The sequence below is a fragment of the Stenella coeruleoalba genome (genome assembly GCF_951394435.1).
Source record: "Stenella coeruleoalba genome assembly, chromosome: 3".
Lineage (NCBI taxonomy): Eukaryota > Metazoa > Chordata > Mammalia > Artiodactyla > Delphinidae > Stenella > Stenella coeruleoalba.
In genome coordinates this window covers 122,682,574-122,705,668 of record NC_137148.1, presented here as the reverse complement: position 1 = coordinate 122,705,668, position 23,095 = coordinate 122,682,574, and the positions used below count along the sequence as shown (strand labels likewise).

The window sequence follows — 23,095 nt, the reverse complement described above, 5'->3', positions numbered from 1 at the left end:
CTGAAATGTGTTGGCTGACAGTTAAAATTCCCTGGGACCTAGAAGAGAAATGCAGTATATTTTATGTGAACAAACCCAAAATGAGTCAAGACAGTACACAAAGAGATACGGGAGCTGAAGGAACAAGTCATATGGATACAGTAAAACAAAAGAATTGCCTGTTTGTTCTGAAGGTGTGAGCAAAATATCCTCATTGCCAGGAGAAACGTGAGGCCAACTTCTTTCCACTTAACCTCTGGTAGGGGAGGAAAGCCCACAGTGGGAACCATTCTGGGGAAGAGTCTAGTGTAGCGGTTAACAGACTTTAAAGGAACAGCTCTGGATTCAAATCCCAGCTCTGTCTTTGTATGGCTTTGGGGCTTCTACTTAAGCTCTCCAAGTATCAGTTTTATCATCAATCAAGTACCTATATCATAGGACTTGTTATCAGAAAAACAATACTAACACAGTGTCCAGCTTTTAGTAGTGACCGTTCCATAATAGGTAACTAGCTCCAGTTTGGAAATCAAGAAGTCTCAGAACAGAGAGACAACTGGTAGACCCCAGCTGCTGCTTTTGGATAGAAGCATACAGTTCTGTGAGGATAGGCAAGAGGGAAGAGACTTCTAACTTGATCCTATGATTAGAGTTTATTTGCCTAAGACATATCAACCCTAATGTTTAAGACTCTTTAGTGAATGACACATCTCTGGCCTAAAAGAAATTCCCATTAAAGATTCTTTTTTTCTTTTTTTTTAATTAATTAATTTATTTATTTTTGGTTGTTTGGGTCTTCATTTCCGTGCGAGGGCTTTCTCCAGTTGCGGCGAGCGGGGGCCACCCTTCATTGCAGTGCGCGGGCCTCTCACTGTCGCGGCCTCTCTTGTTGCGGAGCACAGGCTCCAGGCACGCAGGCTCAGTAGTTGTGGTGCACGGGCCTAGTTGCTCCGTGGCATGTGGGATCCTCCCAGACCAGGGCTCGAGCCCGTGTCCCCTGCATTAGCAGGCAGATTCTGAACCACTGCGCCACTAGGGAAGCCCCCCATTAAAGATTCTTAATGAAACTCTGTAAGCAAAGATTAGGAGATACTGGAAAATAAATCATCAATTTGAATCTCTCTGGATAAGTTGAAGTAAGTGTGTTCCCACAGTGCCATACCTGTTTTTGAAGGACCAGTGAACTTTCAAGTTCTCCCTGAGCTAAGAAACTTTATGTGCCTTAGTAGTAACTCCTTTGTAGGGAAGAAGCTGCAGCCACGTCTCAGGTGAGCGGCCTAAGGGGTGGTAGCATCAAGAACTGCCTGTAAAGTTGTTCAAGGTTGACCCAGGGGACTTCCCTGGTGGTGCAGTGGTTGAGAGTCCACCTGCCGATGCAGGGGACACGGGTTCGTGCCCCGGTCCGGGAGAATCCCAGATGCCGCGGAGTGGCTGGGCCATGGCCGCTGGGCCTGCGCGTCCGGAGCCCGTGCTCCGCAACGGGAGAGGCCACAACAGTGAGAGGCCCACGTACCGCCAAAAAAAAAAAAAAAAGTTGACCCAGGACTCTGGTTGCGAATCTTCCTTTAGTTTCTCCGCCTCAGCCTCTAACCGTCAGTCATCAGAAATGCAGTATTTTCTGCCTAGGTCAGAGGATCCACTGTCAGACGTTAGACTCTCTGCCTTTATTTTCCATTAGCAATAAAGAGAAACATTCCAAGCAGGTCACTTTTCCTTAAATAAAAACAACCAAAAGAAGTTCTCTTGATATTTTCTCCTTTGTCTTGATCATTAAAAAAAATTCTATTTTTCTCTTCCAGCACAAGCTCGTTACCAACCTGTCTAACATTTGCAAATTCAAATACAACACTGGATATCAAAATTGACTTTCCAGAAATTTTCCCCTTAATTGGTCTGTTTTGTTTTTTTTTAAATATAAAAAGCATTCTGCCAGCATCTGTGGTGAGATAGATTCTGGAAAAACAATGTGCCAGGCCAGATGATCAGGTAGAATTACATTGCTCTCTATTTCTGTTTGATAACAGCACTGTGCCTTTGCATAATTTTTACTGATTATCGGAGGGAAAAAGCCGTAACTCAGGCAGATGAGCTTTACTGGCATTGGTCCCTCCTGGGGAAGAAAAAAAAAAGTATGATCAGAAGCATTTGCAAGTGCCGTATATGTTGAGAGATTGAAATTCCAAACAGTCTGTAAACTTAGCTCGCCTAAATCTGCAACCTTAAAAAATGAAAATGCCTCTCTGTATTTGGTGTCACAACGCAAGAGCTGGTTTGTCTCCTTTTCTATACTTCAAGACAAAAGAAATCGCATGCCTATAAATATATCTAGAATAGAATGTCACTTTAAATGAAAGAGTTCTCATGAAGGAAAAATAAATCGTTGGGGAGAGTCTTGAGTCAGACTCCTTCCAAGACTTGGAAATTAACAAGAAGTTAAATGAACACTCCAAACTGAACAGCTGCAGTATACTGCTTACATAGAAAGGGAGCTTTGTCCTCCACCTTCATTTGTTTGCATGCTGTACCATAGTATGGTTTCCATTTTCCCTAGCTGTCCTTAATTATCTCAGTTTCTACTAGTGGTTTCCCCTGTCAGGAGGGATAATGTAACTTTCATCTGTAATGTTTGGATGAACTCTGCTTACCCTTTCTGTGTCTTTCAAGGCATGCCCCCACTCCAGCAGTATCCTAGTTGAGAAGCTATTCTTTTGCCTCCAATTCTAGACTCTCCTCCCCTCTCTGGGAGGGTCCACAGAAATCCATTGAGCCCACTCCCTAAGCAAATCTAGATCTTCTCTGACTCAATCATTATGAGATTTGGGAATATTTAGTCCTAACTTTCACGTACTCCGAACAGCTTCAGACACCTGCCAGTATCAAGGGCCACTTGTATCATTTGATCCTTGTTCAGCATCAAACCCAACGCTTTAAAACAAACAAACAAACAAACAATAATCAGTGCTTTGCCTTTTGAGGACTTGAAGACAAGCATCTTACTACATAATCTTCTTCCCCTGGGAAATTTACATCTCTTGCCTCCTTGGACATCTCCCATTGTGAGAACTGCAGCAAATAATTTTCCTCCTTTATGTCTTTCTTTTTGTCACATTCTTACTTGTCAATCAACAAATTGCCCCCTGCCAGGCTCCAGCAGCCTGGATTCCTTCTTTACCACTTACATTCTCCTTTTGTGTTTAGAAAAAGAGCCCATTATTTTTCTCTTAACCTCCAGTGAAATCTTCCCCTTATTCCCTCCCTTTGTTTTGCTTATCATTTAAATTAATTCTTGGTCCAACAGTGCCCATCTGCACCTGCCTTGATTCTCTGCATTTTCCCCTTTAACCATTAGAGTCACGTGCTCCTTTTCTGATCACACCAGGATAAGGAAATGGGATTTAAATAGCTGTAGCAGGTAATACTATAGAAGAAAAGCCTTACTATAGTAAGGATCTCAGCTAGTCAGGTCGGTAGATTTATGCTCTCCAGGCTGGATAGGGCTTCCTGTCAGAGCTGTGCCTCTATGTTCTCATCTGGGAAATGAGGTTTACCACCACTTACCATCCCTGCTTTGTACGGTGGTTGTGAGGATTAGGTGAGAGCATATAGCAGCCCTCTGGAAGCATTAGGTACTATTAACGATTATAGGAAGCAAATGTAAAAGACACAATCCCACACTTTTTGGGGTTTGGAAGCTGCGGCCATACATGGGTGAGAGAGACGCAGTCAGTGACCATTCAGGGGTCCCAGCTCTCTACAGTGGGCCCCCCTGATTTGCAGGGGGTATATTTCAAGAGCTGCCAGTGGATGGCCAAAACTGCAGGTAGTACAGAGCCCTAAATATATTGATACTATGTTTTTTCCTATGCATACGTACCTGTGGTAAAGTTTAACTTATAAATTAGGCACAGTAAGAGGATATCTGAATTGCCAGCATCACTCCTCTTATGCTTTGGGCCTATTACTAAGTAAAATAAGGCTTACTTGAATGCAAGCACTGCGATACCTCGACAGTCAATTTGATAACCGAGAGGACTACTACGTGACTCACGGGCAGCGTATGGACAGAGGGGTGAGTCACGTCTGCTAGATTTCATCACGCTACTCAGAACAACGTGCAACTTAAAACTTAAGAATTGTTTGTTTCTGGAATTTTCCATTTAATATTTTTGACTGTAGCTGCCTACAGTTAATTGAAACTACGGAAAGCAAAACCACGGGTAAAGGGGGAACTACTCTTTGTTTATGCAAATAACTCTGTGAAAAGGCAGGTGAAATAGCATTGAACAACCTAAGGACAGAGCCTATCTCATTTGTTGTCTTATTCCCAAGACCCAGACTTGCGCTTTACACAAAGTAGGTTACCTATAAATAATTGAAATCAACATATTATTAATCACCTAATGTCCAGATACGATGATGGTCACCTTCAAAGATTACTGTGTTCCCCAAAGTCTGGGCTGTATGTTTCTCTTGGTACAAGACAGCTTTAAGTAACTGTCTTTGAATCACATAACTGAAGTTTTTCTCTTTTTATTTCTTTTTAAAATTGTTCTGATTACAGGAAGCCCAAAGTCTTACTTTGAGTTAATATTGTGTTAACCCGTCTAATAACACTTATACATCTTAATTTTTTTAAACTGAGAGCTGGCCTTAAGCTCTGAGTCCTTTCAAGTGACCGTATCTGTCTAGAATGGAAGAACATTTTTTCGTTGTATTTATTTTTATAACATTCTTCTGGTTTTTTGGCAGTTCATTGAAAACTAGTTTTTCATGTATTGCTGTGATGTAAAGATCCCTATCAAAACTAATGGAGTTTATAAAAAGCAGATTCATTTAAAGAAAATATTAAGTAAATAATAGTCTGGGTAAATAGATAAGGTAAAAAAACTTGAAGAGGATGCTAAAAGAACTGAGGTTTGACAAGCACTAGGCTAATTTCCCTGCAGCTATTTGGGAGCTTTTTAAAAATCAAGATACCCAAGCCCAACTGAGTTTGAATCTCAAAGTGTGAACCTGGGCAATCCGTATTTTCTTTTTCTCTTTAACAGCTCTCAGGTGGTTCTGATGAAAAAAACAGTCTGGGACTCTCTGAATGAGAAAGTGTCCAATTTTCGTCACATAAAAAAGTTTTTAAATTCAATCAACAGACATTTGTGGAGTGTCTATTATGTGTAATGCTCTGTGTGTTGGGTGCTGGTGAGAAAATGGAAAACACTATGGAAGCAGACCCTACCACTACGGAGCTTACATTCTAGTAGAAGCTCATAAATATGGTGTTCCCTGAGTTTTTGCCTGCTTAAGAATTTTGCTTCTATGCTAAATCACAGCCCGAAAGGATATAAAATCTTTATAACTTTGTGGACACTGTTTGGTTCTGTTTCTGACGTGGGGTTTACTGTGGAGAGAAGTCTGAAACCAGCCTTATTTTTACCTCTTATAAATTTGACTCGTTTTTAAAGCTCTGTATAACCCATAAATCTTCTTTATACTTGAAGTGAAATAACTTCACCGGAGTATGCCTTGGTATTAACTCTCATCACTTTTTGTTGGTATACTGTACCCTTTCAATCCTTGCAGTCTTGGATTTAACTCTTTGTTGCAGGCATTTTTAAAAAACATATTTTAAGTATTTTTTCCTGTTCACTTCTTTTGGTCTCTTCATGACGAACGATAATACATACATTGGATCCTCTTTCTTTTCTGAAAATATAATCTGCTTTCCACTGATTTTTATGTCTTAGTACTTTTCCACTTTGTTTTGTGTCATTTCCTCATGCTTATAAACCGTGTTGATAACTATATTTTTCAGATTTTTCTCTGTGTTTTACTGTTCTTCCTTCAAAGCAGTTTATCTCTCTATAATTGTTTTATTTTCTCTTTCAATTCCTTCCCAAGTTCAGCTAGCTTGTTTCTTACCTATATCCATCACTACCGTGTAAAAGAACCTTCCAATTATTCTTCCTACATTCACTCACTCTCTTCCCCCTCACATTTCACAATCTGATAACCACATTGCACTTCGTATGATGTTTTAAAATTATAGATCAGATCATTCATTACCCTATTAAGAGCCTCAGATATTTTCCCCTATCACCTAGAACGAATTCCAAAGTCCTTATCATTACTTACAAGGCCCTGTTATTGACCCCTGCCTACAAATTATGTGATGAGTTTCTTGTGTGATTGGACTCTTCGTTTTGTCTTGTCAATTTGTGAGCTGCTTTTGGAAAAAGATGATTCCATAGCCATAGTATACCAGTAGCGCCTTGCATCTAGTAAGTGCTCAACAAATATCGCTTGGAAATAGTTACATTAACTCTTCCAAGTGTTAGAATATCTTACTGTAAGTTAGACCTTGACAAAGGAAGATAGAAGATCCCCAGGATAATCTAATGAAGAGTCTTAAAAGTATCAAGATTTTAGATTCCCTGGTGTGATAGAAAAAGTATGGTCTGTGAATTCAGATTATGTTTGAATCCTGCCTCTGCTGATCCTGAAAAAGGGTCAGTAAAGTGGGCAATTTTGCACAGGCTAGATTCCAAAGTCATCCCATAAAAATATCCTTGAAGAATCCCTTAAATTACCCATATGATATAGCGTACATAGTTTTTTTTATAAACTCTGTACAAAATGATATTCACACGTAAATATGCATAATATAAAGAATAATGTACAATATAAAGCTATACCCCAAATGTGGAAGGCCATTTATGAAAAAATAGACTTCTTTAAACCTTAGTAGCTCATTCAGCACATCAAGATGCTGGGAGATGATATCCGTACGGATCTGCCTGAGGAAAGAGCAGATCCACTGCCCACATGTCATACTTACTTGGGTGCCTCCAACCATTGAATGGAATGCAGTTGCAACAGTCAACATTATTCAAATGTGTTTCCTTCCTTTTCTTTTTTCTGGCTTATGCTAAGCATAGGTACTTGAATCCACATACTAATGCATACGTGATGCAGTTCAGTATATAATTATTCCTAGATGAAGGGCAAAATAAGTCCTTAATAGAATGTGAGGTAGGTGGGAATGAGGTAGAGTAATTTGAAGTTCAACTACAGTGATTTTAAATGAAATGCAGATGTGTCCTGTTTTCCCTCTGTATGATTAGTTTTCCCTTCCTTTTCACTGTGAGCCTCAGAACCTTATGGTTTTTAAAGAGGTCCTCTGCTTTGCCTGTTTGAGAAAATAATTCATATTTCTTCCTTCAGGAAGAAAAAAAAATTAATGGAGCTTATAATCCTATGAGTCAACCTTAAAGGCTGTAAGGTCCACCCCGTCACCCTTCCTTCTCCACCCCATCATTATAAAGGCTCCCATTTCACAAAACCAGGGGGCAAAGAAGAGGTCAGGAGTGAGTGAGGAAATGGATGACAACCTTGAAAACTTGAGGGGGACAGAAAGGGTGTAGAGTTCTAAGAGGACAAAGCACAGAGCTAGTGCACGTGGAGAGCAAATTCAACCATTCGTGTGTAGAATGTGGAAAGACAAAGTGAATGTGTAAAAAAGACCCCAGGGTCTTAGTGAATAATAACATAAAAGTGTCAGTTAAAACTCGACCAGGAGTAAGTCATCCAAAATAGTATGTTGTTCCAGAAGAAGTAATGACCTAATCTTATCCAGTTCAGGATACACTCTTAGTCTAATACAGTTTAATGAGCTAGTCTGAAAAACACGTGATTGCCGCGTAAGATTGACAGGCACACGGGGAGAGAGTGTATAAGAGAGTTAAAGCAGTGGATTCATTGCTTGAAGAAGATTGAAAGGCAATTATAACAGCATTCCAAACAAAATAAAATTTCTATCCAGGGAATAGTGACCAATTGTGCTTTACTCTCTTTGAACAAGAGACTGTTAGAAGTCTAAATTATTAGCACTAGGAACTCAAGTTAGGAAATGATTCCAAGAAGGCTGTCAAAACAGTGCCAATTTGAAGAAGGAAGCTAGAATTTAGAACTCTTCAAAGTATCAGATTATTCTCCACTGGATTGTGTGCATACACGGTATGAGGAATGGGGCGAGTTCTGGAGCGATCGGGTTCAAGGAAGGCTTAGGGAAGGGGGATAGATGGAAATGGGGTGAAAAAGGGGAGCATTGTAGGAAAAGGTGTGGAGGTGATTGTGAATGCAGCATGTTCAAGGGCAGGGATGAGACTTCCCTAGAAGGGTCTGACTATGTCTTTCTTTCTCCCTACTGTGTTTCCCTTTCTGCTTGTCCCCTTCTCTCCTTTCTGATAGTGCTGCATGTTTAGTTTGAAAGTGGGATGGAGTCAGCGCTAGAGTGACTCACTGAAGGCCATGTTCAGACTGGTAAACAGACAGAGTTAACTTTTATTGGCAAAGAGAGAAGAGAGGGCCTGACATGAAGAGAGAAGCAGTTTAAGAAGCCAGGTGGCCCCTAAGAGAGACAGACACAGAGCCAGAAAGACAAAGTAAAGTTCCCCCCCCCCCAGGCCCCATTCCATTTCACATCCTCTGTTTTTGGTCCTGGTAAGCTGCAAGATTTTTCTCTCCTACAATAATCCTTTTGTTTTTTAAGTTGTTTTTGTTTTTGTTTTAAGTAAGTTTGAGAAGGTTTCTGTTTCTTGGCCTTTAAAGAGTCCAGACTAGAATAGAACTTCCCTCTGCCCCCAGCCTGCTTTTTTCTCTCTTTCCCCATTCCCATCCCTGGAGGCTTGCCATCCTTTTTTCTTTATAGTCCTGTGTGCAGCTGCTTTTCTCAAACACTCTTTTCTCTTCTTTGTCCCATTCCTGCACCTCTGTTCTTGGCCCGTTCCTGCTTTCTCTCCTTGGAACTAGCAAACCTTCTCCTGGAGAGTTATGTCTTCCCCCGCCCATTTCACGTGACAACTTTATTTGCCAGGATCATTACATTTCAAATTCAGCCCCGCCACTGGGGAACGGAGGATTTAAGGTACCTCCCACCCTCCAGCCAAACTTCAGAACACTGTCATTGTCTTCTCCATATACCTAGCACATTCACCCGTCTGCTGAGCCATCATCTTCATTATGCAGGAAAATGCCATTATCCAGAATCCACAATTCATTAGATTCCTACATTCACATACATACTCTTTCCTATTCCTGCATTTCACTTTTAAGAGAAAAGGATAAACCCTAGGGAAGAGAACTGAGGAAATCACATTCACGTTCAAAGTAGTTAGTAGAAAAGGTTTGACTTGACATTAACTTATTTGAAAGAAGACCTGGAAATTTTAGTTGACGCTGCAATATGGACTATGATAAAAGTAAATCCGTTTTAAGCTGTCTGAGTAGAAAGCACACGTCGTGTACCGTATAGAAGAATACACGTCCTTCTGTGTTCCGAACTCTGGTAGATTGTGTTCAGTACGGCAAAGCGTCAGTAGAGGTGACCCAGCCCTGACCACTGGTGAGGAGTAAAGATTGGAGGCTAAGTCTTGGTCTAATTGAATGGAGAGTGGGATGGGTTGAGGTCTGTCCTCAAAAATCTGGAGGGCTTTTGCATAGAGGAAGGGATAGACTGGCTCTCTGTCAAGCCAGGGAACTAACAGGTGGACAGTTAAGGAAAGCAGATCTAAATTCAAAGGAATGAGGAAGCCATTGCTGATTTAGAGCTACTTATGCTTTCCCAGGAAGAGTCCAGTGCAGGCTGAAGAATCCTGAGAATCCCACCCTGGCTGGACATGAGAGGCAAGGATTTCCCTTCTTTTTTCTTTTACATTACAAAACTAATACAGGGTTATAGCAACAAGTCAGGTAGTGCTATATCATGACCCCACATGTTAAGGTAACTCATGTTACTAGTTTGGTGTGTGTCCTTCCGTACCTTTCTCAATGTCTACACAAACATGTATTAACCTTAATGGATGGATTTGAGTTTGTTTTGTTTCTACAAACTCAAGATAATACTATGCACACTACTCTGCTCAGTAATATAAACATCCCTCCTGGTCATTCATCTTCTTTGAAGTAGCTGCCGATATACTAAAGTGTGGGTATACTATGACTTATTAAACCAGTCCCCTATTCGTAGACAGTCACCTTATTTCCAGATTTTGTTACAATGTCATTGTAACTAACAGTGCTGCAATAAATGATCTCAAACATATATCATCATAAACCAATGTTTAGTTTTTATAGGATAGTTTCCATTAAGGTAGGTTTTGCTAAGTCGAAAGATGTGCACATTATTGTTTTTTAATAGCTACTTCCAGATCACCTTCTGAAAATCTTGTTGCATTCATACTCCCACCAGCAAGTACCCATTTCCTCATACTATCTCCAGGATGGAATGTGATCAGTCATTGTAATTTTTGCACATCCCAGTAGAGATACTACTGAGAAGGGAGGGTAGGATAGTGCTTAAGGATAAGGGCTCTCTTGGCCAGAACACCCAAGTGCCTATCTGAGCTCCAGCAAGCACTAGCTGTGTGACTTTAAGCTGAGACACGTTACTGCCTTGTATTTTTGTTACACTTATTTGTAATAAGAGGTATGGGATGAATACCTACCTCATAAAATTGTTTTGTGTATTAAATGAATTAATAGTTAGAAAAGGCTTAGAACAGTAGTTGCATATACTAAAATTTGTATAAGATTAAAGATTAATAAGATTAATCTTCTATAAGATTAAAGATTTAAAAATTTTGCATCTCCTTGACTACTAATAAGGTTGGGCGTATTTCTATATATTTCTTGGTGATTTCCTTCTAGCTTTTTCTAAATATTCTGTCCATGTCCTTTTGCCCATATTTTTACTGAGTTGTCTTTTTATCAATTGGGGGGAACTTTTTTATATATTACAAATAGTAACCCTTTCCTGTCATTTTTACCTTCCATCAATTGTTACCTTTTAATCCATTTATTAAAATCAGAGGTTTTTAGAAAAATATTAACATAAAAACCTCAATCAGTATAGAACTCTAAAAATAATTTTAAACTCGTATAATCTCATACTCCAACCATGGCTAAGAGTCTGTTGTACAGAAGCTCCTCCATTTACCCCCTCCAATTCACTGACTCTCAGCCTTTGCTGTACATATCGGTCATCCACAGGCTTTCCAAGCACTAGTACTTGGGTTTCACCTCCCAGGCATTCTGACTTAACAACACTCCCCAACACCACCACCCAGTGGTGGGGCCCAGGCATCAGTTTTCAATAAGAAGCCTCATTTGATTCTAATGTGCACCCAGGGATGGGAACCAGACGATGCAATCCTGAAAAGTCACTTTGCTCCTAAATCAGAATGTCACTAGTAACCACTACCACCATAGTAGGCAGAACTGACACAGCTTAGTTCTGTATATAGCTTTGTTCCTACCTATGTGAGGCCGTGTTTCAAAGGTCTTAGAGATTCATCTCTGTGTACACCCACACCTTTTTAGTGTAATGACTTCTTTAATGTAAAGACACTGATGACTTCTTAGTGTAATAACTTCCAACTCTAAGATTCTTTAAGTTTATATCAAATTTATACTTATCTTCTTAGATCTGTATAAGCCGCAGTAGTGAATGACAGAATACAGTGTGATACTCCTGAGGTCTTGTTGATCCTTGATCATCAAAGATTCAGCGATATTTATCCTCATTGTTAATAGGAGAAAGCGTGTGGGCAGATTTCAGAAAAACTTACATCAAGAACAGTTAAAAAATAAAACTAAAACAATTTTTGTGATTAATCCTAACCAGTCTTAAACCACTGCCTCTTCCCATCCCATCCCCTTCCCCACCTATAAACGTTAATTGAAATTTTCCTCTACTGTGATATTTTAAGATGTCTCCTTTTTTCCTGTAGAATTACACAATGTGAAACATCAAGGGAAATAACAGGAAAGGCAGTGAACATGCCTTTCAGAATGCAGGGAAACACGCTTTGAGAAATAGCAATGTTGGCAGAAAATGGAAGTGTCTGGGAGAAAAAAACAAGATAAAACTGGCAGAATTACAGGCTGCTGCATGGGCTGGTAATTAGAGAGTGAGTTCATCTTCTGAGGGAAAGATATTTTTCCTCTCTTTTCTGTAGAGAGGCCAAAAGGAGTCAAAGACACAGAGAGCATGAAATTGTTAGTCTGCCATAAAAACCATCTTTGATGTGTTGGGTTTAAAAAAATATGTATTAATTCCCCAGGTATTTTTTTTTTGGGTTGTGTGTTATTCTTGTAGCTGGCAATAAGGGATAAGTCTCTGAGAGATAGATAGATAGATAGATAGATAGATAGATAGATAGATAGATAGATAGATAAATAGATAGATGGATGATCGATCTTTCCTATATTTTATGAATATATAAAGACTTTTTAAACCAGAAGATCTTTATGGACTGAAACTTTTTGCTGCCTATTGTGGAAGTTAATACTGGGTTTCTTTTATCCGCCTTTGATTTAGACTATTTCCAGAAAGGTTTCCTTAAGAACTGGATTTTTCAGTCTCAGAACTGTTGACATTCGGGGCCGGATAATTCTTTTTTTTTTTTTTAACATCTTTATTGGAGTATAATTGCTTTACAATGGTGTGTTAGCTTCTTCTGCTTGATAACAAAGTGAATCAGTTATACATAGACATATATCCCCACATCTCTGGGCCGGATAATTCTTTGCGGCTAGAGGCTGTCCTGTACCTCGTAGGGCTTTTAGCATCATCCTTGGCCTCTACTCAGTAGTATAGGCCCCATTGTGACAATCAAAAATATCTCCAGACATTGCCAGATGGCCCCCAGTGAAAAGCAATGCTTCTGGCTCTGCTTTTGGAGTTGAGGGAGCCGTCACTTCTCCAAAAAGCAATGGACCTAACTCCCCAATCTAAATTAGAGCCCCTGTTTCATTTCATGAAAGAATATTTTTTCCTCTCTTGAAACAATACACATCTCTTTACAGCATCAGCGACAGTGTGTAACAATGTGTCTACCTCAAGTCATTAACGTCTTTCTTCCCTATTAGACTTTAAGTGCTGCAACTAATCTGCTTTGTTCACACTGTACACGTACTGCCCAGAGCAGTGACTGACACTTAATGTGTGTCAAAGAATATAATCCTAAGATATTCAAGACCCTGAAGCACAAAGCCTGATTTGGTCCAAAGGGGTTTTTCCTCTCAGGCTTATTGCAATCTATTTGACAAAGCCAGTAAAAGAAGAACTCAGGGACATATTGAGGCTGTTGAAGGGTGTGATCCAGGAAATCTAAAAATTATATTATTTGGATGGGATTCACTGGGGGTTTGGCGGGGTGGTGTTGAGTGGCAGTTTCATTCTGGAAACAACAGCTCTGATATGTCTCTGTAAACTGGAGCCAACCTCTCACTCCTGCTTTCTGAGCTCCATCCACCGTTGATCCATGGAGGAAACAAGTGTTCTGACCAGGGTGAGGCTTAATGCCCCATTAATTCTCCGAGAGAACATGCCCCAGGACCAGGAGAGATGGGCCTAGGGAAGATGAACCTCAATACAGACAGCAGAAGAGGCCTTTAAAGGCTTCTTTTCATGTTCTTAAAAAATGGAATTGAGATGCATATTTTTTAAATGAAAAATGACTGGCATTCTTCCCACTGAAAATGGGAAGTAATTTAATTTGTGAGTGGTTTATTTTATTTGACAGTCTTTGTACATACTCAATTTGGTTTGTTACACTGAATTACCCTCTGATAATGGGTATACAGAGTGCCAGACTGTGCCCCCCAGGTTGGTTTGATAATTGGATGAACGACCATATTGTACAAGGTTTTCATGACAGTGTGGACAGAAGCTATTAGGAAAACTCCCAACCAGAAAAGCCTTCCACGTTTTTTCCCAACAAAGTTAATTGCTACCCAATGCCGAGTCATTCCGCTGGCCACTTCTCCTGAGCATTGCTAAGTTCTATAATCATGACTGAAATCCCTAGGGTGGATGGAAGGGATTCCTAAACCCCCGCAGCCTATAGAAAAATTCGGAAAATCTTCCCTAGGCAGTCTCTCAGAACGGACCATTTTTTCAACAACTGAACGTTAATGTGAAGGATTCTAGTGATAACTACCATAGGGGCTCGAGCCAGATGGTCAAGTTCAAAGGTAGCTCCACCTCCAAGTACCTGTATGACCTCGAGCAAGTTTCACCCCTTCATTTGCCTCAGGATCCAAACCTGTAAAGTGGGAACAATATTAGTATCCACCTCTTAAGGTCAATGTGAAGATTCAATAACATGGTATACACACAGTATACATACAGCTTAGCACAATTTGGCAAAAGTAAGCTCTCCGGAAAGGTCTCTTTGGTAGATGGTATGTATCAGGCCATGTGCTAAGTTTTCTCAACAGAGGTACAGAGAGCTGCTATACCTCTAACATTGTGGAAGGGAGCCTTGAAATGGAGAAAGATGAAGTAACAAGCCCAGGGCCACATGGTTGGTAAATAGACCAGCCACGATTCAAGCCCAGGTCTGCGTGACTCTAAAAACTCTTTAACACCATGCAACTTCACATTTTGTGCTTGTGTGCCCACTAGAAGAATTTCGAAAAGCCACACAGCTTCCTGAGCATTTTTAAGTAGGCAAATAATCACTTCCATCAGAATGTGAAATACTTCCAGAGGATGTGATTTCAGGAGTATTTTAAACATAGGCAGTTTAAAATAAAACTGTTATATCACCTTTTTAATGCGTCCCATGGAATTTAAATACCATTGTAACTGGATACCCATCAATGTCCATTAAAAGAATAATGAACAGGTTCTTTAAAAGTCAGAACTTTCTGTTGTCCCTTTTTCTTCTTTAATTACGTATTTTTCACTGCGCTTCCCCCAAATAAATGTTAAATGCTTCTTTTTGTCATTTCTACAATGAAAAATAGGTAGTTTTTTTCCCTCCCTATGACTGTTTGACTGTAAGAGTTTAAAATTCTCTTGTGGATTTAATTGTCTCTAAAATTATTAATAGAACACAGTTGACCAAAACAACATAAAACATGCAATTCTGACAAATTATGATTAAACATAAGAAGTCAAATTTGATTAGAAATTCATATTATAAGGAGCTGAGGGCGGGGCATTTGTGGGGCTTTGATTAAAGGTGTCGTCTGCTTGTCCCTCCCTGAAGTGTTTATACCTTGGATAGCGCCCCACAGTAAGATTCAGGATGGGGAAGGTTTGTTTCTTTTCCAAATGTGAGAAGGAGAACCTAGGCTGTGGGTATGTCCCGACATGATTTGATTTTAAGAAGGGAATTATATTAAGTTAGAGATGGGGAAGTGGTTTCCTTTAAAACTGTTCCAGATAGCTCTTGGGAAGTCATAACATTCTCCTGTTTGAAGACAGCTGCTCTGCACCGCTAAGCTGGGTTGCTTTGGAACAGGGATATTTATAGCAGGACCCCACTGGCTCTCCCATCTTCAAGATGACTCACTCCCTCTTCCTTGGCAATGAAGTCTGGATGCTCTTTAGCTATTGGCTTTATCCCAAACCTACAGTCATTATCGTTGGAGAGTCACAGAGGATATTTTTTGAAGGAAGCCCAGGAGAGGCAAGGTGGCAAACTTGAAGTGAGGCTGAAATCTGGAACTTTCTACCCTTTCCTCCATTGGAAATGGTCTAGAGACCATTTAGGGCCTCTGGATGGAATGGTATTATCACCCCAGATTCCCCACCAGGCCTTGAACCTGTGGTCCCAGAGCACCAGGGTCAGGGTTTCCCTGCACCAAGGGAAAGGTGGACAGCTCCTACCTGTTTCTTTTCTAGATCAAACAAACATGGTTTCAGCTTCCCAAAAGGGCTGGTTGTGAACAAGAAGGGGTGGGTAGGGGGTTGTGTATTCTCTGCCCCCATTAAACTTTATAAGGATACTCTGTGTGGTAACTGCCCAGCACGTAGTAAATGCTTAATGAATGTTTATGGAAGGTTTTATCTGGGGCCAGTGTGTGGTCATAACATTCCTACGTGAACTTCCTAACTGATGACATGGAACCCCTGTAACACCAGGCCTGAATATGTCCTGTCAGTCTCAATATAGAGTAACTCAGTTATTGGGGAAAGCAGTGGGGAGCATCTGTTGAATACTGACAAGAAGATAGGGAGCAAGCATGAATTTAAATTGATAGCAGTTTCTGGGCTTCCCTGGTGGCGCAGTGGTTGGGAGTCCGCCTGCCGATGCAGGGGACACGGGTTCGTGTCCTGGTCCGGGAAGATCCCACGTGCCGCGGACCGGCTGGGCCTGTGAGCCATGGCCGCTGAGCCTGCGCGTCCGGAGCCTGTGCTCCGCAACGGGAGAGGCCACAACAGTGAGAGGCCCGCGTACCGCAAAAAAAAAAAAAAAAAAAAAAAAAAAAATTTGATAGCAGTTTCTTCAAATTTCATGTTGATTATGTTGATTGTACTTAATATTCCAAGGGTATTCACGTTTGTCTGCTGAACTCAATCAGATTTGACCCAGAGTTGCAAAATAGCTGAAATCCATTCACATCCTTGTACTGATGGACACCTCTCTCCTTTCTTCTCCATGGCTCCATCTTCTTTCTTTTCTTGAGCTCCTGTCCGGCCGTCTCTTCTCTCTCAGACTCTTGCCTTGAATCCGTCAACTTACAGGGGCACTGGATGTTGCCACGGTGAGCACAGCTGTTGTTTTTCCTCTGTAAAGAGCCCTCACCTCTAGCCTCTCTCCCTGCTGTGCATTTTCTCAGGTGTCGTTTAAAGTGGGGTCCTCAGGGGCTTCCGGGATTCTGCTCCTCTTTCATCGTATGTCTCTGAAGGGGGCTTCGTGACCCGCCAACACCTGCTTAGGTGCCGTGGAAGACTGTGACGCATCACCCCTGTGGTCACCAAACAAGCCAAATGACAGCGACATTCATTTTGTTAGTAAATGGGTTCTGAGAGGTGACAGATGATCTTATATTTCCCAAGGGGAGAGGCAGGAAAGATAATGAGAAAGTCTTGAAGGGAGAAAAACTGAAAGAGAGGTGGGGAGAGGGAAGGGAAAGAGAGCAAGGAGAAGGGGATTTCTTAACACGGAGGGGGATCCATATTGGGCAGCTCCCTGCATCTCCCTCAGTCTTCTTCATCCCCACAGTTACCCCTGTGATCCAGCCCTGACTACTTATCCTATATCTCCTACCACTTTCCTTCCCTGCTCACTGCTCTCCAGCCACAAAGGATCCTCACTGTTCCTCCTACCCTCTAAGCACATTCCAACCTCGGGGCCTTTGCACTTGCTGTTTCCTCTGCCTGGAATGCTCTTCCCAGAAAGCCACATGGCTGGCGCCCTCCCTCCATTCAGCTCTCTGCTCAAGCGTCATCCCCTGAGGGAGGCCTTCCATCCTCACCCCACCTCACATAGCATGACGTCCATCCTGCACGCCCTCACCCAGCTCAGGTTTTCTTCATGTCTGATATAGAGGAGGGATTGATTCCATGTTTTGAGTGAATAACAAAAATCGCTGACTGCCCCCCATGCCCAGAAACGCACAGAATCACACACTTGCACGCATGCGCTTTGCTCCGTCCCCTCCGAGCTCTGCACACGCCGGTCCCTCTGACCAGAGCACAGCTTCCTCCCCTCCCCGCCCCCAACTTCTGCCTGGTGGATTCCCACAAACCCTTCACCTGCTGCTCGCTTACTAGTCCTGTCCTTTTTGAGGTCCCCCTTGAGCTCCCCAAGCAGACACGGGGCCCGTTTGGCTGACACTGTCCCGGGCAGTGCACCTGCTCTGAGACATCCACGTGCGTACTTATCTCTCCCACACACCTGAGGGTGATCCTCCAAGCCCAGAGGACAGAGCAGCTAAGGGCTTAGACTCCAGAGTCGGGAGTGCCAGGCATGAGTATGAGCTGTGTGACTTTATACGGATTGCTTAACTTTTCTGGCCTCTGTTTCCTTGTCTGTGCAGCAGAGATCATATTATCCACCAAGCTAAATGATAGGATACTGTTGAGGATTCACTGATGAATTACTTAACATTATGAGCGGTCAGCTGGGTCGGAGGATGGCGAGTGGAGGGTGTGCTATGCGAGGTGGGGTGAGCGTGGAGGGCCTCTCTCGGGGGGTGATCACTGAACAGAGCCCTGAGTGATGTGAGGGAGGGAGCCACGGGGTGCTCTGGGCTCCTCTCATCCACTAACACCCCAGCTGAGACACGTCTCTGTAAGCCCCGTGGCAGGTTAGACTCTGAGGCTGCTCTCTTGGGCCCTGGGACATTATCCGGCTGATACTCTAACACGATGCATAGCATCTTGCCAACCAGGCCAGGGTGCTCGTCCTTCAGAATCAGGCTCCGGGCGATGAGCAGAAACTGAATCAAGGTCAGGGAGGGGTATGAGGAACCTGAGGGAAGGCCATGAATTCCGGCATTGTAGTCCAGAACCACCTGTACCCTGTGAGGGCCGAGGGCTGACCCCCACTCTCATTCGCAAGCACAATGAAGCATCAGCCTTGTCTCAGGGATGAGTCTAGGCCCACGGCCACTGCCAAGATATCTCAGAAAAGAGGGTTTGAACTACCATTTAAAGGTCCTGGTTTGATCCTGGAGTTTGCCTGGTTCTGTGGAGAATGACTCAGGCACCTGCTGTTGGGGGGCAGAGGAAGGGAAGCTCTGGGATGAGTGGCAGAAACCCAGGCTGTGTTGACAACCCCAACTGGGTGACCATAGACGTGGCATGTCCCCTCTCGGGCTCCTGATTTCCTCCTCTGCAGAACTTAGGAACTATCTGGGCCACTTAGTCTCAAAATTTCCTTAACCACAGAAATAGTTATTTAAGCAAGATATTGATTGAGAATCCAAACATATTACCAGGAATGATGAAGAGGGTAAGGCCTAGACACCATGGCCTCCCACTCTGCCCCTCCGCAAAACACACACTTACACACACGACAGCCTTGAAAGAGGCTTTCATGGCCCTTCCAAGATTCAGTGTTCCGTGATTCAGTGTCACATGCATATGGCACAAGCCTTTCAAACTGTTAGGCTGAACCACGTGAAATTACTGAGCTTTGACAATTTTTGACTTGCAGAGATGACATTCTCATATTTCAGCCTAAGGGTTTCATTTGTAACCGTGGTTACGTGTGCTCACGCAGGAACCAAATTGTCCAAGTTGAGCCCCTCATCTTCCTCTCTGTGTGACATCGGACAGGATACTTCACCTTTCCTGTAAAACGGCAAACAAGGAGTCTTCCTTGTGAGGTCGGCTACTGAGAGGGCTGAAGGGCAGGGGTGCTGTAACGCAGTGACTGCTACTACAGGAAGCCCTCCATGATCTTACGGGGAAAGCCGAACTCAAGGAACTGTGTCCCACTCTTCTCCCTGCCTGGCCCCAAGAAGAGTAGTAGAAAACACAGTCCCATCAGGGTTTCTTCACTGGTCATCCTGTCCAGCTTGAACTGCCTTTCCTCCCTCTTCCTTCTTGTGAGGGGTGTCACTGGGCAGTGGATAGCCTTGACCTGGGCATGGGAATGGTGTTGGAATATCATGAGTGACGTTCATCCCCTGCCTTATCTGGGCAAACCATTAGCACTCCCTCCTCAGATACCTACCCGGAGCTTCCCCATAAAGTGCCACATCATGCAATATGTCAGCCTGGATTAGCACGCAGCCCCATCACATTAAACTGAAACTCTGGGCTGGCAGTTACCGCTTGGTAATGCCTCTTTATCCTGGTTGTCATGCTCCCTTCCCTGCCACCAGAGCCGCGGGAAGCCTCTGCGGACAGTGCGTGGTAATGAAGGAGGCCCAGGGAAGAGTTGAGGAAAAGCCACAGGAAGTCCTCACAGATTCCATTTCTTCCACAGCCCTGGGGAGCCTGCTTTGAGCTCTACTACCTTGCGGGGCTGGGCAGAGCTCAAAAGCTCCAGGTGGGGAGTTCCTTTATGACAAACCGCGAGAGCAGACGTGTGTCTCTGAAAGCACACATGAACACCTACAGCACCAAACTGAGATTTCTAGAGGCAGCTTAACCACAGAATTCTATGACTACCACTACCATTATTACTACCAATAATCCTATTGATTCCATAAATTCTATGGGCACTGTACTCGTATCCCTTACAGAGCATTTATCACATCGTACCATGCATGCTCTTTGAGTGTGGTGTGATACAGTGGAAAAAGCACTAGATTTGCAGTCAGATAGACTCTGGGATCAAATTCTGGCTATGCCTCCTATAGCTGGGCAACTCTGGGCCAGTGACTTAGCTTCTCTGAGCCTGAGTTTTCTCTTTGTAGTAGTACTTTGTATTACTAGTATCTATTTCACAGAGTTGTTGAAACAGTTACTGAGATGGTGTATGAAGAATGTTTGACGCAGAGTCAATGCCCAATAAATATTTGCAGGAGAGTTCCTAAGGGCAAAGGTACTTTTCTTATCCATTACAAAGCCTTAACTCAGACACACCCTCATTTGGCATTCGATAGTATATCACCATCCTTTTCAAAGTTCTGCTTCATTCATCCTCTAACTTGTTCTCCAGTGTACATCAGAAATGATCTCATCAAAGCTTTGAACCTGATCATATCAAAATCATTGGAAATCTTCTGATTTCTTCCCATTTCTCTTAGGATGATGGCAAAAATCTTTCCTGGGGCCTGCCTCTTACCTCCCCTGTCACTTCATCTTCCACCATGGTTCTCATCACTCTCTGTCTCAACTACATTGACCCATCGATCTTTCATTCTTGCCTTACCCTCACCACGGGGCCTTTGCACACGCTCTTTCCGCTGAACGGAGCATTCTTCCTTCCCCTCCTGGCCCAGTAAACCCCTTCTCATACTTTAAGCAACCAATTCTTACTTCCTCAGCAAAACTTCTCCAGACCTCCCTGACCAGGTGAAATCCTTCTTAATGCTATTTCCTCTCCTTTTGTACTTACTACAAATAAAATGTACTTACTACATTTTATTATGAGATGATTTTGTACCTACCTCTACCAACTGGACCAGCCATATGAAGGCAGGACCTGTGTCTGGTTTTGCTCACCAGTTGAACCCCCCAGGACCTTGTACAGAGCTCAAGCAAATGTTGCTGAAAGGGTGAGTGGGAGGTTGAACTGAAGGGCAAATCATCTCAACAGATCCAAACCTTCTTGATAAGTAGGGCACAGTGAGTATTTCAGATAATATAACCAGAGCCCAGAAGGGGCAGGATAATTGCCCGAGGTCACACAGCCTGTCAGTGAGGGGCGAATCTGTGGTCAGAACCCAGGGCTCCTAGTTCTTGCCATTCCTGGGCTTATACTATAGAACCATTATCCAGAACAGGGTGGAGGGCTCTCAAAGACTTTCCCTCCCATCCCACTGCTGCTCTTCAGAGGACCCCTGGCTCTTCCTACATCCGCATCTCAAGCTCCTCTGGTTTCCAGGATATCACTGCCACATTTGCATAGAATTCTGTGATTCCTCTGAATTGTTCATTTAACTTAAAAACTACCTCAAAATCCTTCAAGACTGAGCTGGGAGAATTCTGTTTTCTAAAAGGTTATATTGTTGAGGTGACTGCACTCCACAAAATTTAACCTTTGTTTCCGCCTTCTTCCCCTCACCCACTGGGTTGACAGAAATCCAGAATTTGAAGTCTTGATCGACCACCTGCTATCAAATCAGGGCTCAGCTGCAAGAGATGACTTCCCTGAAAAGCAAACAGCTTTTGGTGCTTTTATTTTCTCATTTCTGTTAAAGGGCCAGGCCCGTGTTTTGTGTTTGTTGCGTTGTGTTTTAGTCTGTCTCCTCTGAGGCGTTAGTTTTCCCACTACTTTCTCAGGAGCCAGGTCACCCAGGTGTAGGCAGAAGTGCCCTTGAATTCAACGAGGGAATAAGAACAGAGGTTGGTCTTTGTTCCCATTTGCCAGGAAGAGCTTCTTGTGTGCAAAACTATATTTAACTGCCTGATTCTCTGACCCATGGGGAAGGTAACATTTACTCACGTATTCTTACTCACTCACTTAACAAATATTTACTGATTATCCTTCATATACCAGTAAGATGACTATATAATTTATTGTCCAAATGAGGACAGTTTTGATGTACAAGTGGACACTGCCTTGTTGGTACTCCAAGACAACAGGTTAAACCAAGGATGTCAATGGGTGCCCTATATATTAATGGCTGAATTTGGGGTACTAGAAATTTGGGTGGTTATATGCTTTCCCAAAATTCCCTTAAGGATTGAGGATAAAGCCAGGATGGGGTCTAGACCTCCAAAGCCATGAAGGATAAATTTTAATCTCAGTTGAACTAGACGTTTCTAAAATTTTCCTACAACTTCCTTTCAAAAATAGATTTCATGGGGCTTCCCTGGTGGTGCAGTGGTTGAGAGTCCGCCTACCAATGCAGGGGACATGGGTTCGTGCCACGGTCCGGGAGGATCCCACATGCCGCGGGGCGGCTGGGCCCGTGAGCCATGGCCGCTGAGCCTGTGCATCCGGAGCCTGTGCTCCGCAACGGGAGAGGCCACAACAGTGAGAGGCCCGCGTAACGCAAAAAAAAAAAAAAAAAAAGAAAAAGATTTCATGGTTAAAAAACAAACAATCTGGAACAACAGCTCTGGAAGCTAATGACCCCACAGTGGATTCTAAGTTCCCCTGAGATGAGGCCACTTTGAGGGCCACTTGAAAAACATCTTAGAATCTATAAAGGATGAAATTGCCCATCAGGGCTAAAGGATGGTGACATTTTTGAGGAAGGAATAAAACTAAAAGGAACCAAAGGGAATAGGAACAACATGTAATTTATCAATCTCCTTTTCCAGCTCAGAGCTCCATTGACGTAGTCATGATTTTGTATATGATAATAAAGGACATAAACATGCACACTCTTTTCCTAGTAAAGAGCTCTGGGTTCTGAAGTGATTTGTTTCCCTTGCATTCCAGGTGCCTGTCCTGAGACCCATGGACCTGATGGTGGAGGCCACCCCGCGAAGAGTATTTGCCAACGCACACACATATCACATCAACTCCATATCAGTCAACAGTGACTATGAAACCTACATGTCAGCTGATGACCTGAGGATTAACCTATGGAACTTTGAAATAACCAATCAAAGTTTTAGTATCCTTTCTTTGGGGCCAATAACCAGTTGGCTTGAATCAAGAGTATTCAGGTATGAGCAAGCTTGGGGGAAAGTGGAATAGAAAGGGCAATCACAATTGAAGACCTAGAACTTGTGAAGAACTGTTCCCTTTTAAAT

The 23,095-nt window shown here is 42.7% G+C and overlaps 1 protein-coding gene across 1 annotated transcript in view; it reads left to right on the top strand.

Moving 5' to 3' along the window:
- The window catches only part of PPP2R2B (protein phosphatase 2 regulatory subunit Bbeta), a 609,983-nt gene that overhangs the window by 524,968 nt on the left and 61,920 nt on the right, over positions 1-23,095 (top strand). The window contains exon 8 of the mRNA XM_079917157.1: positions 22,779-22,956. Within this exon, the coding sequence (XP_079773283.1) occupies positions 22,779-22,956 (178 nt within the window). The remainder of the gene's footprint in view (positions 1-22,778; positions 22,957-23,095) is intronic.